At 44.4% G+C, this 27,347-nt stretch overlaps 2 protein-coding genes across 3 annotated transcripts in view; one reads left to right on the forward strand and one right to left on the reverse strand.

Moving 5' to 3' along the window:
- The first annotated feature begins 2,471 nt into the window (after nt 1–2,471).
- On the forward strand, nt 2,472–26,286 carry HABP2 (hyaluronan binding protein 2). The gene is made up of 14 exons (XM_049810422.1): nt 2,472–2,600; nt 10,799–10,835; nt 15,906–16,034; nt 17,199–17,309; nt 17,765–17,881; nt 18,249–18,368; nt 19,289–19,460; nt 19,901–19,995; nt 20,125–20,371; nt 21,264–21,406; nt 21,756–21,890; nt 23,413–23,558; nt 24,466–24,666; nt 26,262–26,286. The coding sequence occupies exons 1-13, from the start codon at nt 2,532–2,534 to the stop codon at nt 24,640–24,642; spliced, it is 1,698 nt and encodes a 565-aa protein (XP_049666379.1). The 5' UTR covers nt 2,472–2,531; the 3' UTR covers nt 24,643–24,666; nt 26,262–26,286.
- NRAP (nebulin related anchoring protein) overlaps nt 24,679–27,347 on the reverse strand; it is a 59,242-nt gene continuing 56,573 nt past the window's right edge. For both annotated transcript variants that reach the window (XM_049810421.1, XM_049810420.1), the window contains exon 42: nt 24,679–26,321. In XM_049810421.1, coding sequence (XP_049666378.1) covers nt 26,220–26,321 — 102 coding nt within the window. In that variant the 3' untranslated portion in view covers nt 24,679–26,219. The remainder of the gene's footprint in view (nt 26,322–27,347) is intronic.

The raw sequence follows: 27,347 nt of genomic DNA on the forward strand, positions 1-27,347 counted from the left end.
GAGTAAATGATTTGTTCAAGGCAGTATAGATGGCTATGCAGAACCCCCCCAGGCCACCACAGTGCTGATCCAGTACTTAAAACATTTGTTTTCATCTATTTCTTCTCAATTTAAAAAGTTTTGATGTTCTTATCTATTTTTTTCTCTCCAAATTTATTGTCTGAAGACACCTAGACTGTCACAGAGAAGTGCTTTGTGTCTGATGAGCAAGCCATCATCATTAAGATGGGCTTGGAGATGTAGGGAATGGGTCCATTCCCAAAAAAGAACATCTGCACCCAAATCCTGCACTGCCTTTGAAGTCTTTTGCCATGCACAGCAACATACTTTATGCACTCCCGTGCCCCGAAAGGGTTGGCCATATCCTGATGGTCAAGGAAAGCAAGATGGTATATATGGGCTCACAACTTTTAAGAATCAAAAAATGTCTTCAAAGCTTCTTTTCAGTTTCTTGAAGGTCCCTACTGACAAGACATTTCCACACATAGAAAAGAGGAAGAAAGTGTTTCACTTGTTTAAACTTTAGTCCCTCTTCTAAAGTTGCTAGCAGGTTTGCCCCTCCATAGGGTCTGAGAGGAGGACCACTTTGCCACAGACCGAGGGGCAGAATGAAATGGATCCATAGAACATTCTCATCGGTCAAAATTCTCCTGGGAACAAAGAGAGACCCAGCAACCTTGTCGCTTGCATCTTATTCTGTAGATTTATGTGGCACAAAAAGATATGAGCATTGTGCCAGTCCTCTGCACAGGCGAGATTTCACTCAGCAGCTTGAGAAGGTCAATTAAGTGTTAAATAGCACCCGGGATAACAGGGTAAGATGACTATGTGCCATGTAACGCTTTTTACATATCATGAGCTGTGCACAAGGGCACATCTAAATAAAATGCATAGGAAATAGCATCACGCAAATATGATCTACATTTTTCCTTGATCAAAGAGGCTGAGGGAAAAAAATAATTAAAAAGTAAAAGCCTTATGCAATGAGATTTAAAAGAAAACTTTGGAGGCTGACAAGACGCATCTGGCACAACTTCAAAGTCCATCAAAGTACATATAATCAATGTTTGTCAATAGCAGTTTTGCATCCTTTAATTTATCTTTCATGGATATAAAGCATGATGTTATTAGGACCCAGTCCATACCTTAATTCTGTTTAAGTTTTGATGAATCAGGGCTCTATTAAAATTCAGTGCAAATCAGCTTACTCAAGGACACATTACATAAAGTCGTGTGTTATCTAATTCCTTTTATCTTGCTGTCTTTCTAACTAGTTAAAGAATCTGGAATCTCTTAAACTTGTATGTGCGGCCACCAACATACTAAATCTCAAACAAGTTTTGCTTGTAGGCACCTGCTTAAATTATGCACGTGTGGCATAATTAGCATACCTAAATTCTTTGTGTATTTTTTGATGTCTGAAATCTCCTGTAGCATGTTCAAGCCCCAAAGTGAGGAATCATCAGAAATAAGGTTCCTTGACATCCAAATTTCAGCACTTGTCACAGAGTCTGTAATCAAGTGCTCGCATCTTACCTTTTTCACCAGAAAATCCCATTCAGGTTGGGAAATGATGAGGCCCTTGTGATTTCACTGTTTTCTTCCTCATATTTCAACATGAAGACACCCCACCCATCCGTTTTATTTACTGTTCACCATTCAGGTCCTCCTGAGCAGACAACCATATTCATTTTTCTCCTGGTGTTGTGTAATGTGCTCAGCGCTATCCTATTTAACTGTTTTATAACCATAAAGAAAACATATTGCTAGGGAATTCCTTATGAATTTGGGCTGTGATGTGAAAACACTGCATTTCTATCCCCCTCTTCCTTCTTCCTACTCAGGCTCTAAACTATCTGGGAGAAAGAACATGTCTTTTCACTTGTTTTCACAACATTTAGCACAAACAAGATCTGATCGGTAAAAGTTTGCCAGCATTTGTCAGAGAGGGTTGTTTATTCTCGCAATAATATTGTGGTTTCCTCAGTTGCTACTGTTGTTACAAATGCTTCAGCTTCTGGAAACTGGGGGTTACTCAAGAATTTTGATTTTTATTAAAAAAAAATAAAATGTTCATTTGTGGACAAATGCTTCAGAACATGAACCCCGATATCTGAAATTTAGAAAATAATAAAAAGCACACTTTCATGTTTTTAAAAATCCTGTCTTTAATAGCTAGATCTCACCATTTTTTCAGGTGGGAGACAAGTAAGTCTGATTCATACTTTTTTTAATTGACAATAATAGTCGAAAAATAATTCTGATAAAAGGAAAATATTTTGTTTCATTTTTTATTTATACTAGTCCTATCTTTGATACTTACTGATTTGAAACATTTACCAGCAGTCAGTTCAGTGATTACCTGGACAGGATGCGCTTATTTGATCAGGGCACTCTGTTGAACATTAAACAGTATTTGAAGCCTGGTTAATTATTTGCACTGAATTAGCTCACCCTCAAATGATTGTGGCTTGGCTGAAAAAACGTAGGCAAGAAGAACAAGCTAATTTCAAGAAAAAACAAGCGCGAGGATGGTTAACAGTGCTTTGACCCTTCAGGTTCTTCCACTGGTCGTTCTCCTAGGGAACACACATTTGAGCGTGAGTATGTTTTTATATTACTTTTCTTGCCACGTGCCAGGTCCGCTCCTTGCTGAGCCCTTCCCGGGCAGCTGGAGCATTTAGCTGAGTATCTGCATTTCAGGACACTGAGGCGCCCAAGCGAACGCTGCATAAGAGGGAGGGCCCCTGGTTTTTTGGAGCAGATACCTACAGTGACAGGGAATGTCCCACCCCGGTGCGGTCGGTGGCCGGGGGTGTGCGGTGGGGACTGCAGCTGCTCCCCCAGCCCTGGGCACCGAGAGATGCTCCATACCGGAGGGCTGCAGCATGGATGATCATCTTCATGGCGAAGGGACTGGATAGATAGCACATTAAACAGGTCAGGGGTCTGCACTGGCTTGGGAGTTTTGCAAGCTCTTTCGTGAAAGGTAAAATTTACCCCAGCCCCGTGTTTTGGATGGCTGAATCGTCATTGCCGCTAACGTTGAAGGAAGGTTAATGGCAAAATGTGCAACTCAACCAGAGGTGGCCAGAGCCCTGCTCTGGTAGAGCTTGATATATTTTCCCAAATCTGTTCATCTCCTCTTTAAAGAAGACTGAAAGAATGACCTGTAACCAAAGCAAAGTTAAAAGTCAGTTTTAAAAACATTTCTTCTGTTCCTCCAAGCACTGTGATCAAGTAGCTTTTCTCATGAAGGAATCTGAGGTTCTTTCAAACCTCTGCTTTCTTAATGACGGTTCCTATGCATGCAGGTTCATATTTACTGAAATGCATTGCAAAATTTCAGATGTTGACATGCTTAAATTGAGTCCTTTGGGAAAACATAGAGTGAGGGGGTTTAATGGGTTATAGATCTTTTTGAAGAGCTCAGTGAATTTGTGATCACTGATTTTTGCAACACAATAGGGTATTTATTAATTAGTGTATCATCAGGGCTATCTATTCTCTGACAACAGTGAATGTGGCACACTTGATTCACTGGTACATGTGACAGCTTACTGAGGGGATCAGTTCTAGGACAGCTCAATGCCAGTTTTACAGACATTGTGGGAACCCAATCTAATATAAATAAGCTCATAATGAATTGGTTTTGTTAATTGACACTCAGTGAAGAAGATGTAGGTGCAGTCTTAGACAACACAAAGTCTTGCACAGATTTTTACTAACTAGTCCTAAGTGTTAGATTGATTCATTAGCTCTGACAATCCTTATCCGACTTTGCTCTAAGTACTGCTGTGGAAAAGGTAGTGTATACCTCCCCCCGCCCCTGAAAATTCATTAACATTGCTAAAATGCAAAAGCAATTCTGCTGTCACTGAAAAGCAGCACGACAGAATATTCAGCAGGCTAGTTTTTAATAAAACATGTTTTTTCTTCATAATTAATATAACAAGGTTTTCTGGCTTAGCACTTGGCATGGATCCCAGAAAAAAAAAGAGGGGAATGAGTCGCCGTGACGTGACCATTGCATGACAAACATGTTATGAGAGAACATTTTTGCCTTAATGATTTGTTCCAAAGAAAAAGTTACACTGAAATAGTTCGAATGAAAAAAGAAAAGACTTTTTACTTTGCTGAAACCATGGAAAACACCCTTAAATTCCTATTTCTTCACAATTCTCATTTTTATTCGAACCTGGTTTTAGGAGTTTTTATAAGTAACATTCTGATTAATACATGTTATTGGTGAAATATTCCAGAAGTCAAAGGCAGATTTAGGCAGTAGCTCATATCGAATCAGTCAAAATAGAACAAGAAAGCACTCGGACATTCATGGATCTGGCGGGTGTGGAGCAGGACCCTACAGCAAAAATTTCCATTTGGTTCTTTCATATTACCTGAAGAGAAACTGATTTCACCTGCATGAATTCAAACTATTTCCATAAAAGGCATAAAGCAGCATGATGGGTGCAAGCGAGAACAAAATTTGGTCCTTTATTTTAGCGTATATGATGCAACTGAACCAAAGATTGTCTTCAGACATGACAAGACTTCTCAGGTTGGGGGTTTTTTTTCCACTTTTAATTACACTTCTGCTCAGCGAGATACTGTAGGAGAAATGTGCCTGCCATAAGATATTGGTTTGTTAAGTATTCCTTACTTAGCCAAAGAGAAAAATGAAGAGCTCTGCTGCAGCAGGTTGTGCAATTCAGCTGCACATCCTCCCTTACTCAAACTTGTATTGAGGCAACTTTTCTGAAATACACATAGATTTAAACGGTATGCTTAAATGTCGTGCTGACTTGGGCTAGAGAAATCTGCAACAGGACAAGACCAAGCTGGATCCCCCAACACTCCGGTGATGGAGCTGCTCATACACCAGGCTGCAGCTCCCATTTAACAATGTTCTCAAGTGCTTCAGCACATGCTCGCAGGAAAAAAAAAAAAAAAAAAAAAAAAGTGCTTTTTAAATCAACAGATATTCACATCAGGCTTTTTCCTCATATCAGAGTTCCCTGCAAACTCAACACCCCTGGCAGCAGAGAGGAAGACATGCAGGGGCATGAAAGCAGCAGAAGTGGCTCTTCACTGAATATTCCAGAACCTCAAAAAATTGGTGGCAGCTTAGTTGTGACGGAGAGTGTTCTGAAGTAGTGACTAGCCATGCCCATCCCGATATCCAGTGCACTTAGTAGTGGAAAGGGAAAGATTAAAGTATCACAGTAAGATCAAACAGTTGCAAAGAAAACTTATCATCGGTGCCTATCTCCCAGCTGGCCCACATCAGGTAGGAAACTGTTACCAGCAGTACAGGTCTTTCCTTGCCTCAAGTGCTTGGAGACCCACATTTTAGGATGTCCCAAAGTCAACTCTGTCTGACATCTTTTTGTACCCACCAACGGATCTATTCCTACAGCAAACTCCCACTTCTGCTCCCCTCACCGTCTCTCCAGTGCTGCACCACACGCACAAGGGCTTTACGCTCCTCTGTGTCGCAGGCCGATCACTGCAAAGAGAAGTGAATGCTGTCAAGCCCGACTGGGTTTGTGGCCCATCAGGTGTAATGCCCTTCTGCCGCGCTCACCTAAATTTGCCTGATGCAGCAGGAAAGCGACAAAGCCTTGGGAGTGCCCCCAGCTAATTGTGCACCGTGCTCTCCGAGAGGGAAGCGTTCCTCACTGACCCCTGAAGGCAATCAGCTTATGCCCTGAAGCGTGCGGGTTGATATCCCGTGTAACTAAAGGGACTTAATGACTTTGCATAAGCTTTAAGTCTAGCAGTATAACCTGCATTCCCGGCACTGGCTGCGAAAGCGTTTGATAGTGCAGCGCGCTTGTGTTAGTGTGACGAGGCTGGCTCCTGCAGCCCCCATGGAACAGATTTTGCAGCTTCCCCTTGCTGTGGCATCCAAGGCTGACCCCATTTTCCACCTGGGAGCACAAGCACACCTCATCCACCAGTAAGTAACTTTAAAAACAGCCAGCTGCTACCAGGTCATCTCTCACAGTACAAAGATTAAGTTGGGAACTTTGATCTCTGGGAAAACAGGAGCAGGTAACTCCTGTGCAGAGAACCAAGGTGGTTTCAGCAGCACCTCCAAGGGCTGTTGCTTTTTTTCTGCATCCCTATGGGTTTTGTATCAGGTGCTACCATGGGAAAGGTTCACAACTGAGTAATCAGCCAAATAAAGACGTTAAATGTAAACTTCTCTGGCCACCCAGGGACCAGTCAATAAGGACTCTGTCATTTAGTCTGAGGCACATGCTGCAGTTCAGTGTGGAGGCAGGAGATGTCTTGCTAGCAGAGAGGTGAAGAACTCGGAGGTTTTGGTGGAATCCTTTCAGAGAATGGTTTCCCAGGCTAAAAATACAACATGTGTTGCATGTGTGCTCCAGATGATAATATGCCCTGCTTTCATTATACTGCAACCATGGCCTTGGCTGAGAAATACAATGTCATTGCTGGAAAAGCCACTTTCCCTTGAAGTTCAAAGACTGTCACTACCCAAGATGGTTGCAGGCAAAAATCTGGCCGATTGTAAGAGCATCAGAACTGTCGATTCCCTCCTCCTTTGGCGAGAAGCCCAGACAAAGGTTCCCACTGAGAGCTGTCAGCAGGATCAAGGGGTTCACTACGAAAAGGCAGTAGTTGTGTCTGCCCTCATGGCTCCTTCATGCCTTATGTCAGTCATGGATGGAAGTTGATCAAATATCCATCCTTATTCTCCAGTTCATCCCCATCCCACCTCCTTCTCGGCTGCAAAGCTGTGACTGCACAGAAGAGCTAATGAAAGGGGTAATATTTGGGTTTTTGCTGCGGAGGCCACTTTGCAGCAAGTTGCGGGAGAATTTGCAGGACTTAGGGTAATTAAGTGAATAGGCCTACTCTTACCAATGCAGTTTAATGTCTGAACGCCTGTAGTGTTTTGTTGCAAAGTGTGTGTATGTGTAGAGGTAGTTTTCATCGCTCTGCTCGTCTGTCATGCCAGCTTGAGTAGCTACACTGTTTTCTCTAGAATTACTTCTGTTCTGCACACATGTAAATTCACAGCCTAACGCTGGGTTGTTGTCTTTGTGCTGCCCGTTTCTCCACCTGCTTTTGTGTTTTAATTATTCTTTTTGATTGTAATAAGGGGTAGCAAATGTACCCAAGACACAATAAACAGTTCAACTGCAGAATGCCGCTGGCAGCTGTAAATAATTTCCTTTGAATTTGAGGTCAAATCTTCCCAGCTTTATTCAGAAAGAATCACCCGAGATTAACTGGACATTTTTGTCTGAGAAAGAGCTGTAGGATTCTGTCCTGAGACCAAGAAAGCTCATGGTTCTGGCATTACTGTTTCATATCTATTACATTTCATTCGTGTCTCTTTCTTGAGGAGTCGAAATGGAAAAATGAAGAGTATCACGTACCTGCAGCGTTTAACCTTGGTACGAAACCCAATTAGTAAAGTTTTGATGGTTCTTTGGAGAAAGAAAGTTTTAGTGAAGTGCTAATCATTACGATGATGATGACAGACAACAAAGGTCAGGTGAAATGAAGATATTTTGAATTTCAGCCATTTTTCCACCATTTTTTTTCTAGAAGCCCTATAAATGTAATCGGCTCCACACTCAGCAATGCATCAGTACCCATATAAAATGTCTCTCCCAGATATCTTTTTTTTTTTTTTTTTTTTTTGCAAGGTTTCTTTTTTATGAGCCTAAAGTAATAAAATTTAAAATTGCTCTCCGCACATTTTTCCAGCTTCGTCCCCCATCTCTGCGGACCTGCTACAAACAGGATCCAGCGATTTTATTCCCTCTTGAGAGAGCACACAAAGTATCAGTGTCGAGCTGCAGCAAGGAGACCGTTTGGTGAAACCAGCCCCACAGCCTAATTTCTTCTCTCCCCATCCACCCCCACCCCCACCCCCCCTTTTGTTTGAATCCTGCTCCTGGTTGGGCTCAGTATTGCACCTCGTCGGAAGGACAAGATCCTCCTCTGCTGGCCATGAGCAAATACGGCACTGCAGGCAGGAGGCCCTGCCTTCACTGCCCCTGCCTGCACCCCCTCCTGCAACCCCCAGCCTGCAGACCCCCCCCCCAAAAACCTGCAGCCCCCCTTCTGGACCCCCCACCCTGCAGCCCCCAACCTGTGTCCCCCTCCTAACAGCCTCCTTCTGCATCCCGCATCCCGCATCCCGCATCCCGTGACGGCACGCAGGAAAGGGCGAGCTCAAGCGGGCAGGAGGGAAGGAGGTGAGCGCTTCTCCCTCCTCTGCTGCACACCACCATGGAAAGCTTCATGCAGGGAGCCAAAAGGCTTAAATTTGGCCCTGTGGTGGCTAGTGGGGGTGAAAAGGCTTCAAAACCGGTGTGGTCTTGGTGAGTGGTCCAGTGGACCTCGAAAGGGAGGAGAAAAGTCTGTGCCGTGCTGAGAGGTCAGCTCTGCCTGGGGTTTTGTCCCCTGTGGCTCCGCTTGTGACAGGAGCACGACTGGGAAAAGCTCCAGGACAAAACAGGACACCAGAGCCTTAAGGTAAAGATTGGGTTTAACTCTTTGTCTCCCCGTGCCAGGTGCTCCGGGAGCTTTTGTTCCCAGTAACATTTGTACCGTGGCAGCAGATGGAGGCTTTCATCCAAAAGCAGGAATCAAAATTCGGGACTCAGCCACCCTGGACTACAAGCGACTGCCTGCTCTGAAGGATATTATTGGGAACCTGCACGGTTTTTAGGGCTCCAGTTTATTGCAAGTGGGAGTTTAGGATATCTGCCCTCTTGCAGTCAGCTCTGCCCACTGGAAGAGTGCTTGGACAGGAGGGGTAGGTGGGTAACCTGGAAAAGAAAGCAGTGTAGCAAAGTGCTTGGTCTCTCATCTTTCCTCTTTTCTCAGTGTGTGAGCCATCCCCTTGGGCATCGCGAGACTATCATCTCTGCTCTACAGTGGGGGAAACTGAGGCACGGAAGAGCATGATGCAGTCATGTCCTGCACCTCACTCAGCCTGAGCTGAAACCCTCTGGCATTCCCGTGTGGTGCCAAGGGCTGCCCCAAGTGCGGGGGCAACCTCGCTGAACTCAAACCCTCCTGCCCACAAACCCTTTCCAATGCCATCAGGCGAACAGCACAACAGGGTGCCGCGGAGAGCTGGGGAGGGAGATGAAATGTTTCTTGCTTCGTCCTGCTCCCGTTGCTGCTTCCTTGCTCTTTGTTTCATCTGTTCCTCCAAAAGAAAGGAGTACACTTGCAGGGTTTGTTTTGGTCTGTGTTTATGGATGAACGCTACCACTAATTGTAAATGGAGCAATTAGACCTTTTCTTTATACAGGCTCCATCGGGGTCTGGCAAAGGATCTGACGAACCCTGTACCTGCACTCAAGAAACACATACACCAAGGGCAGAGCTTTTACAGCCTTCTCATTTACTGTCATCTCCGCACTCATTCAGGAAGGGCAATTGTGTGAGTGCGTGTGTCCTTCCAGCTGCAAAGGATTTACTTCTGTATGTGTGTGGCTCACTTAAGTGCACCTGGAAAGGGGCTCTGCTGAGCGGTTCAGGGGACATCGCTCTCATTAAAGTCAGTGGGAAGGGGAGAGCTGGAGTGTCTGTTCTCCCTGGCTTAAACACAAGAGGGACGCAAACGTGCCTGAAGCAAAAACTCATTTATATATTCCAGATAATATTCGCAAATGTGAATTCTGAGCATTTTTTGCCCTGTTTCTTATTCATTGCTTCCGATTCATTCGTTCTTAGTCACAACCAGCGTTAGCTGAGAATGTCTTTCTTCTGTATAGCGTTTCTATATATAATGCTCAACTAACCAGGGCTTATATTTACAGTTAATTGTATCTGTAGCAATGCGTAAGTGCACATAATGATCGTGTGTGAGTGCGTGTGTATGTACGCTGTCTTTATTACGTGTGTGAAATTGTTTGGAAACATGTTTTCTTCCGACAAATCATGAGAGGGATGAAGAAGAGCAGCTCCAAATCTCCTTCTTTACACCCACTGTTAGCATGCATGTTCTCGTCGCAGGCAGGTAATCCTGTCCGCAGCTGGGATTCAGAGCAAGAGCTGAAATCGTCACGCAGGGGGATGCATCCCGGTGTGGAGTCTGTGTGTCTCCTTTCAGACAAACCTCACTCACACTCTTCAAAGGCTGCGAGCTGTTTTCCTTCTTCTTCTGTTCCCTTTTGTCGCTTGCCCTTGATCACGAGCCAAACAGGAAAGGCTGGAGCCCCACGTCGGAGGTCAGACACATGGCATTTCCTCATGGGAAGTGCCAGAAATGTTCTCCTCCATCCAAAGGTGGTTGACAGCCTTCCAGCTCGGAGGTCCGGATCCCACCGCCTGCTGCCGACGTAGGCTCCCGGGCCGGGCCGTGCCGCCCGACCTCCTCTCTGCCCTTCCCGAGCGCCTCCCGGCCTCCAGCTTCGGCAGCTGGCTGGGGCACGGTCTCCGTCGGTACTCAGAAGTTAGACAGATAGTCAGTGTGCGGTCACTTAATAAGAAAACAGGCGCTTTGACTGGGTCAGGACAGGTTTTTCCCAAATCACACCAGCCCAGCAGCGTGGGTTGGATGCTCAGAGAAGCCAGAGCTCCCACGCGGGTTGTTGGGAGCAGGGGGTGTTTTAAGACATTTTGTTAATCTTTTGAAAGAGCTCTTAAAATCCAGCCCAGTTAGCTACAAAGTGGGTAGTGAGCTTATCTGAATGTCCACCACTGGGGGCAAACAAACTTTGTGCTGTAAACCTGGCTCTGTGCTGGCTTTTGTTTTTCCAGAAACTGACCCTCTGCCCTTTTTTATCTCATGCAGGCTTCCCATTTCTTCTTCTTTATCGACCTGCTGCATGGTAAGTGGTTTCAATTTCTTCATTTTAACTTCTGCGTACAGAACTGAGAGGCTGGCAACCTGGTCCATCAAAAGTCTTTGCTAGTGCCCAGCATTGAATTTTATTAACTTCATGCACAGCTTCGCTGAGCTCAAAATAAGGCCTGAGATCAAGCAGAAAGGCTGTTTGACTTTGGACAAGTAACATGGTGAGCACTTTCAGACCTCCCCGTGTGCTCTATGTCAGAGCAGGAGACAGCCCTGCATCAGGTTGCAGCCAGGAGCGTGTCCGGCACGCTGGAGCCCAAAACAGAGGTACGGCAGCAGTACCAGCTTGCAGCTGATCATGGGGTACTCCTAGACCGCACCTGCAACTCACAGCTCCGTTCCAATCCAGGACTATTCTGCCGCTCTGCGGCTTCATGTGCTCAACACAGTTTTGGGGACCCATGGGTGACACAGTGGGTCATGGGCTGGAGGAGAGGTCGTGGTGCCGGGCTGCAAACCTCACAGAAAGATAAGCAAAGAGTCTAGCTGTGCACGAAAATTGAAGGTCAAATAAATGAAGGCTAACTTTCCCTTGCAGCATACAACTAACCGTGGAACTTATTTCCGCAAGGTTTTGTCCAAAGTGCAAGAAGGTTCAAAAGCTCATGCAAGTAAAAAATCATTAAAGGCTATGTAGCATTAAGATGTTGATAAGAGAAACGCTGTGATAAATGTTGTGTGAGGATGTGTAGATTGTGTGAGGATTTGTACATCCTTTCACAGCCTACTTGGTCCACGTAGAAGATTATGGTATTATTGATAAATTTAGTATTTTTGCAAGTAAGCCCTGCTCCTCCTTTTCTTGATTTCAGTGGCTCTTAGATATGCGTTTATAATGTATAGCTAATAAAGTATTACATTAATTTTTCTCATTTTCCTGCAAAAAAGTGTGTGGCTTTTACTATGCACTCATTACTTATCTTCATTCCGGTTCATTCCAGTGGCATTTTGGCTTCCAGGACAAACCTGCAAGTCTAGCAGCCTTGTAGCTTGTACATGACTGCTTCTTTCCCTAAATCAATGTTACTCGTCTAACAAGATGTTTGTGGAAAACAAATTTCCAAAACATTTGTGCATCTGAGCTCAGTATTTGGCTTCTGCAAGTATTTGGCCACAGAGTCATGTCCTTGGCTTCAGGCTTTACGCACAAGCCTTGTGCAAACCGGTTGATTTGCCTCTTGATGGTAGAGTAATCCCCTTCACCGTTTCTTAATTCATTCCCTCCCTCATGTGTTATGGTCCTTACCCCTGTCCCTCCACCGTCCCTGCACTCTCCCGCTCCCCATCTTCCTGCGAGTCCCCGCTCCTTCAGCCGTCATCGGCCGCCTTCGCCCAGCGCCCGTCCCTCCAAGGAAAAGGTGCTGCAAAACTGCTTTTAAGTAACAGCCACAAAACTATTCGAAAGGCTTGCTGGCTTTGTTGTTAGCTGGTCTCACTTCTTTCACAATTTCTTTCTGAAGCCACAGATAGTCCCAGCCACAACCTGCGTGGAAGGGAGGAAATACCGTGAGGTCTCATCTCTGCAGAAGTAAATGGGAACATCTCGTTATTTAAAATACAGTCAGGATTTCAGCCTCATAAAAATAACACTACATTATTCTCAGAGCTGGAGACAAAAAGTATTTAGAGAGGTGGTAGAAAAACTCATCCTGCTTAAATTAGGCCAGATTTCAGTCAGTCCCCAGAGGTTCAGAGAGCTTGAATAAATGCTGGGTACTTTCTGGTGCTCTTGATGTGTGTTGGCAATATGCTTTAACTTTGCACATCACTCATCTTGACAACTGCAGTCCAACAAAGTTACCTCGCAATTCAGGTCACTCGATGGCATCCTAATGCATCACTTTCCCACTCGGAACATTAGTCATGACTTGATCCAGTGAAGGTTTTGAAAACAGTGTGACTGCCGGCGTTGGGGTATCTGTTCTCTCCATAACAGAGAGCCCGTGTAAGCTAATGAACAAGGGGATATTGATCAGAAATCCATCGCTTGATTGACAGCTCTTGGCAATGTGAAAAACTGCAGATGAAAGCTTGAGCAGTTTAAAAGATCACCCAGACCTCAAAGCTGATTTGAAGCTTTAAAAGTCAATCTCTGCCTATCAATTATGGGGGGATTTTTTTGTACTACACAGAGGAAAGTTATTCTTTGAAAATTTGCATGCAGGATGTCTAATTTAATTTCATGTAATAGTCACATTTCAGTGACAAATGTCAGATCACTGCTTTTTTTAAGCATGTTAAGGTTTTCCAGCACTTACAAAGAATGAACACTCTGATTTAGTAATATGTTTAAATCAACCAGTGTATCAGACTTTGTGCGTTAATTATGTGCTCAGATAAAAAAAAAGTGTTGTTTTTGCTTTACTAAACCTATAGCTTGTTATGAATAATTAAAAAAATGGAATGGGAACACTTCTTAAATAAGAGATGTGGAAGCCAAATAGTGATTTAGTGTTGAAGCAATGATAAATGAGAAGACATCTTTCAGTTTGATGTCACGTACCCAAGTCGGGGTACTCTGTTCTTTGTTTTTCACCGCTTCGTGTGGCTGGGGAGGACACGGAGTAGCTGGGAGATAGGAAGCATCACTCACGTGACCCATAGAAGCTATTTCTGTTTCACAGTTTCATAAAGAGGGATGGCAATGGAGAAAGCAGGGATGCTGGTGATTTCTCAGATCGGCTGCACTCTCACATCGCCGTGGCTGGTCTCCCAGCCAGGCAGCTCAGCTCCACGACTCCCACTATTCACATGAGGGGCCAGGGTACCCAAAAGGGTTTGCTGAAGTTTTCCGAGCCCTTTCCGCGTGTGCCCTTAACTCCACAGCTTGGCCATAAAGTTTCACTTCATGGTAATCGCCAGCCTATGAGGGGGTTGCTCAGTGTCACCCGCTCGACTTTAGCCCTGGCCACCCAAAGGTGCTATCCTCGAGGGCTGCTGGGTGCCAGCCTGGCTTCAGGTGTGCATTAGCCTGTCCCAAAACTGCCCAGGGGTCATCTGGCTCATCAGTGCAAACAGGGGGTTGTGCTCCTCCACCTCGCAGAGCTACCAGAAGCAGACATCCTCCAAAACGTGAACTGCAGCTTGGCCAACTTGGGTTTTACTGCAGAGATGCACTTAAAATAGTCCATAATGGGTCAACAAGTAATTTCCTAAGTGTTGTTAATAAATGATTAATCTATTGCTAAGAAGTTATGCCAGTGTAACAAAATGAAGTGACTGTCTTGTAATTTCTTAACACCATACACCGAGCAGTTGATTTAAAAATCATGGTAGAGGCTTCTACAATGGCTTAGCTATTTGTGCTCATTCTGAGCACTTGTTTTTCCTCTGTCAACTCAAGAGAGTCCTCACCAGCCTCTGTAAAACATGCTGGGAGTCTTTGCAGTCTGCTTTTGACAGCTGTAACTCCCCTGTTCATCCTTCATAACTTTTAACAGGTATATCTTTTTTATACAAAGGGCTACCCCATCCCTCAGGATACTTCTTTAAAGCATCTGTGGAATAAAAGTGAACATTCCCCACTAAGATTTTGAAAATAAACAGGGGAAACAAAATCAGACTTGTTCAGACAGTTCCCTCAAACTCAAGTCCTCTTGCAAAATCTCCCCTCCGACAAAGTGAGCTTGCAGGCTGCATTTCAGGCAAAACCCTCTTTTTGTTTTCCTTTCTTAACTACATCACATTAAATTTAATTTTGTTCACTGTAGACAATGTCCTTATCTTCCAGTGAGATCCTTCTGTTCCTCAGCAAGGCACACACTTCTGCAACACTTGCACACTGTCGAGACTCAGCTCCTGTGGAAATAATGAGCTGAGGAAAAGGAGTCTTGACTTGACATAGCAATAAATGAGGTGAAACTTTCCTCTTTTTTTTTTTTTTTGGTGAGAAATGAGAGTTGGCATGTAGGAAAAAAAGAAGAAAAAAAGACGGTTCTATTTTAATATGAAATATAAAACACCCATTGTACAAAAGTCGAATTTCTTTTTTTTTTTTTTTTTCAGAAGCAAAGAAAGAATAAAGATAAAGGCTGCAAGCGAATGAATGAGGAGAGAAAACTAAGATAATGCAGTCGATAATCAGTTCAAGGCAGAGCATTATCCATGGGGCCATCGGTCCGGCCCTAGGGGAGAGCTTTTTAAAATGTCTCTGTACGTAGCTTAGCTTTGCTCATTACCATAGCTTGTCTTTGAAACACCGGAGTGGCTTCCACCAGCAGCGGCCGTACCTGTGCAAGGAGCTGCCAGCCCACTTTAATCAACCGACCCCCCCAAACGCGGGCTGGCAAAGCTGCGGGTCCTGCCAGCGCCAGGCTCCCGGGGAGGACGCTGGCTGCTGGGAGGCTGCAGGCTCAGCGGGGGCAAGGTTGGGTTTTTCGGCACGTCTCCGCTGTGCCCGGCCCTCGCTCCTCTGCAGGGGCTTTGTGGACGGGGAGCCACGTAGGCGTGTGGGTGCCTTGGGCCCTCGTTCCCCTCCGATTTCGCCCAAAAAGGGTTTCTGTGTCCCCACGGGCAGCAAGCACCCACGTGCTGATGAAGGTCTTGCCTTGCGCGGCGGCGGCGGCGATGCTGGCGGTCAAAGCAGCTGGACAAAGAAAAACCCTTCTTCTCGTAGGAATCTAAATCTCCTTTTCTCACTGTGCCGGTAACAGCCATCAGCACCTCTCCTGGCTGTGGGGCCGTGCGGGGGGGCTCGTGTCCGTGCCTGCAGAGCCCCCCACCTGCGTCCCCTCCAGGGCATCCCGGTTGCCACCGTGGGAACTGGCTGAGCAGCCAGGGCCCCAGCACCCTCCAGCACCGGTCCGGTGGTGCGCGGTGGCGGCCGGGCCGGGTGCCGGGTGGGTTCTGTCCACGCACGCCAAGGAAGAGCTGAACAGCACCTTCGGTCCTCCAGACGGTGCGAGCTCTGGACCCGCTGGTGTCCCAAGCAAGCTGAAGGAGAAAAGGACTGGGCATCCCAGGGAACAGCTTCTTTGATACCCTCTCTCCTTCAAGCAGTTTTAATTCCTCTGTTCTTCCACCCCCTTCTCTCCCCTCCCTGCAGACCAGGCTGATGAATACGAGTACTACGACGAGTACACGCAACCGGAGCAGGACCCCCTCCTCCAGCAGCAGTCCTCGGAGGACCCCGACTGGTTCGAGGCATTTTTTGGCTACAGCGATACTGAAAGAGGTACCTCTGAGGGGTGGGCAGGGAGGTGAGGAAGGGGTAAAATCCCAGCCCTGCACTTGCAGCATGAGCATGGCAGGCCTCGGCTGCCAGCCTGCTCTCGAAATGCCTGCATCAAAGAGATGAGTTAGGAGGATTGTTTGCAGTGTTCTCCTTTGTATTTCTCTTGTAAGGAGCCTGTGTTTTATCTCCGGGTTTCACAGGATGGATTCTGATCATGCAGAACATTTCTGATTGCTACTACAAAAAAAGCACAGGCTTATTTGTCTATAGACACTGTAAGATGTAATTGCTGTTTTCATGGGATATATGTTCTGTATTTATGCTGGGAACCAAATGTAGAGCAGGCTTCCTTTTTTTTTTTTTTTATTTCTTCTCAGTTGCAGGGTCTCCTTTACTCTTTGCTTTTCTTTTTTCTTTTCTTTTTTCTTTTCTTTTCCCGTTTTGCCAAACTTCAGGAAAGGTTCCTTGAGATTGCTCAGGGAACACAAAAGGAAAGACAGGGAAGTTGCCCGTAACATCCCCTGGGTTATCCCCTGGTACAAAGAAAGCAGAGCTGGTATGTGACTGTCCCCGATACAAATTGCTCCTGGCAGCCTGGAGTGGAGTGGAGAGGTTGAGCATGGTGTACGGAGCAGCACTCCAGTGACTCTCAGCAGGTGCCTGCTCCCTTGGAGCAATAGCGATAACACCAGGAGGTATTATACGGTATAATGGTGGTGGATGGCTATTGCAGGGGAGATTTACTGCCCAGTTGTGACCAGGGCAATGCCAAATCCAGACCCCTCCACACTAAGTGCATGAAGGCACATGCCCAGGGCCAGCTCTAGTTTTTAAGGCATCTGCTTCTGCCGCTGCCATAGAGTTAAATCTGTCCCTGAGCGAAGGAAGGGACTTGTCCCATTACAGCTGCATCATAGACATGGCAAAGGGAGCTGAGGAGCTCCAGACCCAAAGCCATGAGCTGTTACAGCTTGCGATAAGCTCTGCAGCAATTCATAGGTGCTCCTATGGCTGCTGAGCTGATGCATAAGCATGGTATGTGTTACACGGGATGCTGTGCCCAGCAAGGCAGCCTTCTGCAATTAGAAAATGTGAGAAGAAAGAGCAGGTGATGGAGGTGGAGAAGCTGAAAATAAAACTAAAAGTTCTCCATCCTTACCCCAGCAGACCCATGCTCCTCCAACCCCTGCAAGAACAACGGTAGGTGTGAAAACAGAGGAAGAAGCTTCAGCTGTCTCTGCCCCGAGCCTTACGCTGGGATTACGTGTGAGAAAGGTAATCGTTCTTTTGCTGACTTACACTCCTTATGTTGGCAACTGATGTTACTCTTACAGCTCTGTCAATGGAAGCAAACACGGGGCTTTATAAACCCACTGTTTGCTAGGGCTGAGGGTTTTGACACCCCACTGCAGTCATGTTCATAGGTCTCACACTTAGCTCCTCATCCAGATCAAGGTCTGTCTAAAGTAGTATCCAGGAAAATAGACTTCAGGTGTGCAGGAAGCGCTCCTCTATCCCCTGCCAGGTGGGCAGTGGGGAGCTGCTCATTGGTCCTGCAGACTTTTTGCCATAGATACTGTGAACAAGAAGAGAAACCCCAAGTCCACACCAGCCAAATGAAAGCCTCCTCAAAACATCAGAAAGCGTGTCTTCCCATGCTCCCTGCAAGGGCACGGCTCTTGCGCGCACACAAATGCTGATGAAGTACCTCGTGTCTCTGTTTTACACAGTGAAGAACATGTGTCTGGAGAAGCGTTGCCATGGTGGAGACTGCCTGATTACGTTAACCCCGCCTTATTTTCAGTGCAGATGCAATCATCCCTACAAGAAACCCGACTGCCAACGAGGTGAGCCCTCAGCAGGACGCTGAGTGAATTGTGGTGGGGACGGCACGGTGAGGTCACCTCGCCGCGGCTGGTCAGATGTGGGAAATCACAAAGAGCCCACTGCAGAGGGTGGTCCTGCCCTAGTCGTCCAGCCTGAGTCTGCTACAGCTCCCACCTGTGGGGCTGGTGGGTGATGAATCATGCTTGATTTATAGGATGGTGGTTCAGTCACTGGTAAACCCCCCCGTGATAAGTGGTTTTCAAGAGTTCATAAGAACATGATGCCAACAGGCTAAGTGGGAGCTCTCCCAGTTTCTATTGGGCGTGCAAATGGCTGTATAGTGTTCAGAAGAGCGACAAAGCTGTTCTGTGTTTTCCGCATTGACAGCATCTTCACCGTGCAGGCCAAACCCTTGCAAAAATGGAGGTATCTGCATACGGCACAGAATCAGATCCAAATTCACCTGCAAGTGCCCTGAACCTTTCAGCGGGAGGTTCTGCGAGATCGGTACGTCACCACACCAAGCGCCGAACGCACCCGGGGCACTGGCCTCCTTGGGGAGAACGTTGGAGGAAGCAGCTGACTTCTGCAGCCACCATTAGCAAAGGGACTCCAAACAGTTCCCATAATGACGTTTTCTAAGTGTGCTTCAGCAAGGCCCCACTGGTATATAATGAATGAGCACACATTTCGCAGAGGTTGCATGTGTCTCATGGGGTAGGGGCGTCGGGCTTTCCTTAAACACTCGAAAGCTGATGTAGTAAAGATTCATGTCCAGTTGCCTGAGACTCCCCAGGCTGAGGGGACAGCCACTGATACAGGATGGGTGGCCAAGAGCGTGGGATTACCCCAGCCTGTGTGGAGACCCTTCTGCCCCTGCAGCACCACCATGGGCACCACACTCCACGCATGTTTCCAAGGAGAAGGATTTCTTTCTTTCTCTTTTAAAAGTTGATTGCACTTCAAACTCTATGTACCAGTACGTGCTCCACATTGCAGGTGACTTTTCCTCCATCTCGCCTCCAGGTTAGGTTCACAACCCCACAACCTTCCTTTTGGCTCATCCATTGCCCTAGAACGACAGCAGCTCTATGCCCACTTCTGTCTAATCCTGCTGATACCATTTCTTGCCCAGGACACTGATGGACAGATTCAGCTTTGGCATTAAGACACCTCTTAGCTGCTAGGTCTTTACCATGCAAAGAGGTTTCAGGCATCTGAAGTCAATCAAGCTTCAAGCTGGACAGATGTTGGGACATTACTCTTATTTCTGGCCTGTGTTGGATAAGGGATATAATTACATGACCCCGTAGGTCCTTCTGATCCTCCATAAAATTAACATAGGGCAAGGAAAGGAAGGAAGATGAACCACTCTGGGCAAGGAAAACCACAAAAATAATTTTCATATCAGCATTGTCTTCCTACAGGACCAGATGATTGTTATGAAAAGGCCTCCTCTAAGTACAGAGGAAGTGTGAACCAAGCGGTGAATGGCAAGACCTGCCTGCACTGGAATTCCCACATTCTCTTGGACTACCCTATTAATGCCTTTATGGAGGACGCTGACTCTTATGGCATCGGTGAACATAACTTCTGCAGGTAATATTTTGAAGAAGCAACTGTGGAGGTCTATATCAAAGAGAGCACTGAGGAAAAACTGCTCATGAATTTGGCAAACTGATGGTGTTAAGATCTCACGTCTTTCTAGACACCGCTTGCCTATAAAATACCAGGATGTTAGAGGTGCATTCCCTAAGCCACTGTACTGAGGTGAGGTTTCCAGAAGCAGCCCTCATTTCCCTGAATCAGTGCCTCATTTTTCTTAGGGTTAAGATGGGTATGGGAATAGTGAAATGGCAGAAGCCCTGCTTTCTTATCTCAGGTATCTTCCTTGTCAGGTCTTATGAAAGAATATCTTTGAAAGCTTGGCTGTCCTATGGGAGCATGAGGCTGCTTTCCTAAGTATCCTCAGATCCTTCACTGGTTTCGTGGAGATTTCCCTATTCCTGCTGGCTGATGCTCTCAAATGTTCCCTTCAGGAACCCTGATGAGGATGAAAAACCCTGGTGCTACATCAGAAAAAGTCACAAAGTGGAATGGGACTTCTGTGATGTTTCACCCTGCTCAGGAACAGGTAAAGAATCAGAAGTAAGTTGTTTGGCAGCATGTAGGTGGTCCAGAGCAGCAGGTAACTCCCTGTTACTTAACTCCTCCAGTCCAATGTTATCTCTGCATTATACATCTGCTGTCTCTTCCAATGCAGCTGAAGAGAGCCTATGGCCAACGGACAGCTCAACAGACCCACCTGGATCAAACGAAATATTCAAAACATGTGGACAACCAGAAATTCAAAGGCCACTCAAGAGGATCTATGGTGGAGCTAAGACTACAGCTGGCAAACATCCCTGGGTGGCATCTCTGCAGATAAAGACTTCAAAAAGGAACACACATTTCTGTGGTGGAGTGCTAATTAAAGCATGCTGGGTTCTTACTGCCGGGCACTGCATTGAGTAGGTGCATGTCCTATGCCTAGGGTAGATAAATGTATAAAAATCAGAATGGTTATTAAAGGCAGTTTGGAATTCAAACTATTTGCAATCTAAATGATTGCTGGGAATCAAATTGAAAGGAAAACTTATATGTGAAAAATGAACACGTACATGAAAATATGTATATACTTGAAGATGGTGCTTGCTGGAATAACAAATTAAACTTACCCCCCACTCACCCAAAATGAGCTAAAATAGTTGTGTGAGAGGAAAAAAAGGAGGAAAGTAACAAAGTTTTGCAAAGTATAAAAGAACGTATGAGAACTTCAGGGGATATTGGGATACCATAAACTTCATCACGTATTGCATCATAATTAAGATCTCCAGAACAGCCAAAATATGCATCGTGCTTTCAATTGTTTATGTGCCAGCTAGCTTAGAATATGACATTCCCTTCAACATTTTTGTTGAATAGGTTGGAAACCACCATACTTGGAAACTAGTAAATTACACTCTGCAGATCATTCCAGCTCAGATGATTGTACGCATGCCCAGACAATGGCAAGCAATTGTACCCCCATGGCTCCATGAGTTGCCACTCATCATCATGGCTATAGTAACAGACTGTGTGCACTGCTACTCTGCCCGAAAATGCAAAGAAAACAATGTTTGTGCAGCTTTAAATCACTTTATTTAATGATTGCAGCTAGTTAAGAGCACATGTATCGTCCAACACCACCGCTTCCCTGACTAAGCCCTCCTATAACAATCTTAGGAAATCTTCTGGCCATGCTCTACAACAGGAAGCAATATCTTGACTTCCAGATACTAAAGGTGCAGGTTTTCACTCACCACCACTGATAGACAATGTCTGCATGTAATTTACTTTCTTTTTTTTTTTTTTTTTTTTCAGACAACCAGCAGAAAATCTTCAGGTAGCCCTTGGAAAGCAAAACCTCAAGAAGAGAGAGCATCAAGAGCAAATATTTGATGTGGAGAAGATCATCGTACATGACAAATACAGAGAGAAGGATGGTGTCCCACACAACGATATCGGTAAATCCCTTTTATTGAATATTCATGTGGCTCACCTCCAACCTCAGTTCTTTGAACGCCTCTTTCCAACTCAAGTCAATGTAAAATTTCCATTGAGACTATATTCTGGAAATAATTAGGCAAAATTGAGGTTTAGACCCATTTGAATCTTGAGGATGTGAATTGTGATGGGCAGGCAGAAGTCACCGTGTGGGAGGAGCAAAACAAACAGGGACAGGTCCGGCATATAGTGCAAATAGCACGTCAGGTATATGCAGCTTTGCGTGGGGTTGTGTCACCGACTGGTAAGGATGGTTAGGGATTAAAATGAGCTACAAATACTTTTTGTTGTTGTTTATCGTCTCTCCAGCACTGCTGAAATTGAAGCCAGTTGATGGTCACTGTGCAGTGGAAACAAAGTATGTGAAAACAGCGTGTCTGCCTCACTTCTTCTTTCCCGTTGGGACTGACTGCTTCATTTCTGGATGGGGCATGACAGAGACAGGTATTTGTGGCCTAGCTGGATTTTGGTGGGTACTTCCATGGCAAGGTGGGCTGGTGTTTTCAGTAGCAATTGCCAGACCCAAATGTGGACCTAGGCACTTAGTGAAAACAAGATATGGGATTCAAAACAAAGGACAGATAAACCCTGCCATGGAAATTACTCATTAGGAGAAATCTCCAACTGCTAGACCAACCAAACCTTTCAGAGTTCTGAAAAAATCTCTGATGCATTTTTTTTTGCTTGCCATCTGACACACCATGTCATGGTTTCATCTGAAGCCAGCAATAGAAGCAAGAAGGTATCAAGAGAGAGGCTATTGTATAGTTTGTGTGTTTCAAGACAGGACCAAGAAAGATGGGAACTTTCACATGGTTTTCCAGCCCATTGGGTCAGATAAAGCTTTTCAGAAGCAGCATCTGGATCTTCAGATGCACTGAAAAATAAAAAATCCCAAAGCTTTTCAAGTTCAACCAGCTCTATCCAAAACCTTTCTTGCCCACAGTAAATCCTAAGGGGAGAAATTACTATGCTTAAAAAAAGATAATGGCAATTTTCTGAAAAATGCATTTTCTCATGTTCTGATTGATGTGTTGCTGTAAAGCAGCAGAAGGAAAATGTGTCACTGAGGCTGCAGTAGGTGTCCTAGTGCTTTGTGACTGATACAGCCTGATACGATACATAGGACCAAATTCTCCCTTCTGATGTAACTCTCATTGAAGTCCACAAGAGACAAGCGTGTTCATTTGATCAGAATGCACCAACAGAATTTAATGGACATTTTTTAAAAGTTCCAAATAAAAAGTCTCTCTTAAAAAGGGTACGGGGAATTTTTTTTTTTTTTCCCCAACAAAGATATCAAGTACCCTGTACATGTTCACACTAGATGGCTACTTCTTTGAGCAGAGCTATTATTAGCATTTTAGGAAATCACTGCAGAAATGGAATATTTCCTGAAACTCAAGCAGAACCAAACTTATAAACCACCTTTGATTATCTACAGATGTAGTGCTTTGAAACTCTGGCTATTGCCTTTAGATGTCAAGTTATGTCTTTAGATTCACTGTAATTAATCATTGCCCTTAAATATTGTATGATTTTCAGTTTTCATGTGTTTCATTAACTTGTGTGTTAAAACATCTAATCGCACCAGTCTGAGAAGTGCTGAGCAGCTCAAAGCCCTGTGGGGACCTGTGGGAGCTGCAGACAGCCAGCACCTTTGAAAAGCAGGATTACACGGGTAGAGCTGATTGGAGCCAAATTCTGAATACTTGACCTTGTGCTTTTATTCAAGCAACAACCTGGTATCCTGAGTGAAGCTTCTAGGCTCCAACTCTAACCCTTATCATTTCAGACAGGTACCTCTTTTCTTCCCAGGTTAGCACATGCATTCCCCCCCCCCGCCCCCGCACCCGCTATTCCCCCTTCCCATCCAAATGGCAAGCAAGCTCATATTTTCAACAAAGACAACATGTAACAGGATTGGAAGGAAGGTGACTCCATTTTTTTGGTGCACATCCTATAGATGAAGAATCCCATCAGCTGCTAGATGCCAATGTCAAGCTGATTTCACAGAAGAAATGCAGTGCACCCAGAGCATATGATCACATACTGGATGAAAGCATGTTTTGTGCAGGAAATCTTCGGAGACCCAGAGCCGATTCTTGTCAGGTCTGTTGCTTCTTCTGTATTTAAACACTAATTTTTTGTGTAAATAGTCAGGCTGTGCAGAGTAATAGCTTTGGCAGGGTGCTGCATATGTATCTGTTTCTCCCATCAGTGTATTTCAACAGCGACCATCTTTCTTCGGTACAGTTTGAGATGTATATCCCTAGAGCTAATATTGTCACTGTCAGCCACAGGCAGATCTATGGAAGCTAGAGACTAGCCTGGAAAGTTTGGCTTCTGAGGCAGTTTGTCATAATAACCTGGAAACTTGCCTTTTTTCTCTCAATTTTATTATGGCCTCTGCTATGAGCACCAATTCTAATGTGATTTTCACTATCAGAGCTAAGACTTGCAGGGAAACTCAGGATTGGTATTGCTTTTCACTACAGCTAGTGCAAATGTGAAGCAAGTTCATATTTATACTGTTGTAAGATAGGGAAGAGTTTGAACAATGCTTCCTGACATGCAAACTACCACTGCAAGCATACTTCACAATAGAAATCACCAATAAAACAAACAAAAAAATGAGACCAACCAGCTCAGAATAAAGTTATTTTGAGGGGAGAGATCAAGTGTTTTCTTTTATGTCAAGGAACACATCTTTATCTTTCTGAGGTCAGGTTCTTAGTGCCTGGTACTTTCATGCCTGGGAAATTTCATGTGACCTTGTCAGATATACGTCACAGACTTGAATAAACAAAAACTTACATCCAAAAAGTCTGGTATCATTTGACCTGGTTCCAGAACCGCAAGCCTATTCAGGGACTGAGCAGCATCTGATAGTACATCTGATAGGGGAAAAAAAAAAAAAAATCATTACAGCTTCAAAGCCCTATGATGGGGGGGGAACATTCTTATTTTGGTTAATGTCTTGGTCCCTATTTTGAACATGTGTGCTTTTTCTCATCAGGGAGACTCCGGAGGCCCACTAACTTGTGTAGAAAATGGCTCCTACTATGTATATGGCCTTGTGAGCTGGGGTGATGGGTGCGGGTTAAAGAACAAGCCAGGAGTTTATACCCAGGTGACAACATTTCTCAGTTGGATTAAATCCAAAATTCAGTCTGAGTCAAGGTCACTTCATTAGGAGACAGCTTTGGAATGACAAATGGTAAGCTTGAGATATTTACTTATTTTTATCATTTCCCCAAATGCCTCCTCTTTGACCAAAACCATTATTGATATTTCCTCATGGCCTACATGGAGCATCCTTCACCACCATCTTGAAAATAGCCTTAGAGCATTTGCTAGAATGTTAGTGATAGTTTTCCTGTTGGGGACTTTGAAATAAGCCCACATTTTGTATGCAAAACAGATCAGAAAGTAAAGCAACTCCAGTTTTTCCCCAAATCAATCAGAGCCACAGTTGCCAATGTTTCAGTTTTGGTTTTCAAGCCTTGAAAATTCTGCAGGCTCAGCTACTGCCACCCTGTCCCTCCGGCCCTCATGCCCCAGGCTAAGGTGTGGGTTTTCTGGACTCATTGGACCCTGACACCTCAAAGCTATTGGGGTGTGCTCCTAAAGCCAGTACCGTTTTTCACATATATAAAAATCATCATGTGCCTATGTTTGCAAGACTGCAGCCATTAGAACTATCTGAGGAGGGAGGATCAGGCAGAAGAATTGTTTTTAAAAGCACTTCTGTAGGACAAATTCCACCAGTGATGGATTCCAGATTGAAAAAGCCAAAAAAAATTCAATATTAGAATTATCCACTTTATTCCTGATTAGAGGATAATTACTTCTTATGCTCCAGATCTACACTGGTATATATGTGCTTAACTTCAATATCAGTGAGACTTAGGCAGTATTAAAGCCCATTAAAAAATATGGGTCTAAAGCCATTGATAATTCTTGGGTTTTCATAAGTTTTGCAAGTCAAATTGTGTAAATTTTGCCCAATGATTCTGTATAGAAATTTGAAAAACAGAGGATTGGTATTAAATCAGGATATAAAGAATAGTCGTGTTTTTGAAGAGTCAATTCCTTAAAATAGTAATGTCCTTTTCATCTGAATTCCAAGGTTTACAACCTTCTCTAAGCAGCTACATAGTCTATCAATAGCTACCCTTATTGTGATAATTTCTAACAAACTAATACTGATTTTTTTTGCTTTGGAAGATTTGAAAAAGATTGAAGAATTAATTGCGATATGAATACATCATGTTAATCAAGAACAAATTCTTTGACGTCTGCTAAAAGGCGTGCCCTTGGTTAGTCAATGATAACTTTGCTTCCACTGGCCTTTGTCTTGTTCATCTGTTAAACCACCTGAATCACACTTCTGTATTCTCTTAGGTCAATGGTGCTAATAATCCAGGAACATAAAAATCTCCAAAGATTACAAGTGTGGAATAAGATTCATCTGATTTATTCATTACAAATTATTTTATATTCTACCAATCAGGTTCATTCATCTGTAGTACAAAGCTGAGCCTGCCAGTCACCTAGTATTAATTTAATTTACAGCTTTAAATAAATATCAGATTCTGTAATACATACAAAGATAAATCACAAAGTATCCACACAAAAATAAAACAATCACTTATAAATTGCAATGTTTAGGTTGCTTTTTAAAACAAAAAGTTCTTAGACGCCATCTGGAAAAGCTACAGGATTTGCAGGACAATATGAAAATCTATTTGTGTTATGTCATGTTTCTGTTTACTTCTGATACAGCTGCATTCTCCTTCTCTTGAATTGCAGAATTTCTGAAGCATCAGGGTTGACTGTGACCTGCTGAGATCCTTCTGTCTCCAGTTCATCCTGTAAAATCAAACCCAAGTAAATTGTGAGGACGGCCAGCGGACAGGAGGTTTTAACTATTATTCCATAAAAATATTTGCATATTAAAAATTACCACAACTGGCAAAGAAGTGAGCAAAATCTGCATCACTGCTTTGCACTGAGCAAATCTCTACAGTGGAAAAGTGCAAAAAATGGAGCTGTTCATATAAGTTAGATACTACACATACCAAAGGACTGAATGCGCTCAAGTCCTAATTTCTAATTTGAGCCCTAAATAAAGAGCAAACTAGCAAACACCTGTGTTCCAGATGGATTGCACACCTGTAGATCTCCCTGGAACCATCAGATCTTTATCATACGTAGGGCTTAAGATATTGCCTGCAATCCCCACTGCCTGCATTACTCAACCACAGTTATAATTTATTTCTGGAGTAACCTTTCAGATGGGAATGTAAATCATGGATATGTCCTGTTTTTCTTGGGCTGGATTATTGTTTGACTTGTTGCCAAAGTTAAAACTTAAATGAAACAAGTATTTAAAGTGCAGAGCTTCAATTTTATTATAATTTAATGCTTCCTAACTGTAGGGGCTACAAGGTCCCTATATAGACTTCTGCTTTCTTGTGCAGGTTAGGAGTTACCCCTGTGGAGGCAGGGAGAAGGAAAACCTGGAAGATCCCAGGTTGTAATTTCTTGCCTCTTGATCTGGGCAGAGATGGAGGAGGCTGGAGCATTCCCCCTTTCCAAAAAGCCTCCCACAGTATTGGGGAGCCTCCCACAGCACAGATTATGCTGTTAGGAGTCTACACTGAGCCTGTCAATACAATTGCCAGCGGAGATTACATGGCAACATGTAATTACATGGCAACACATGGTGTCTTGCTGAAATTAGGAAAAGAGAAGGGGAGTTGTACAGGGAGTCCCTTCTGCCTCTACTTCTGATTTCCGTGGAGGTACCAGGACCTCTGGAGATCTGACAACATCCACAAGTTAAAGGAAACACATCCCATAGTATAAGTAAATCCTATTCTGTGGCACTTTCTA

This window comes from Accipiter gentilis, chromosome 9 (genome assembly GCF_929443795.1).
Source record: "Accipiter gentilis chromosome 9, bAccGen1.1, whole genome shotgun sequence".
NCBI lineage: Eukaryota > Metazoa > Chordata > Aves > Accipitriformes > Accipitridae > Astur > Astur gentilis.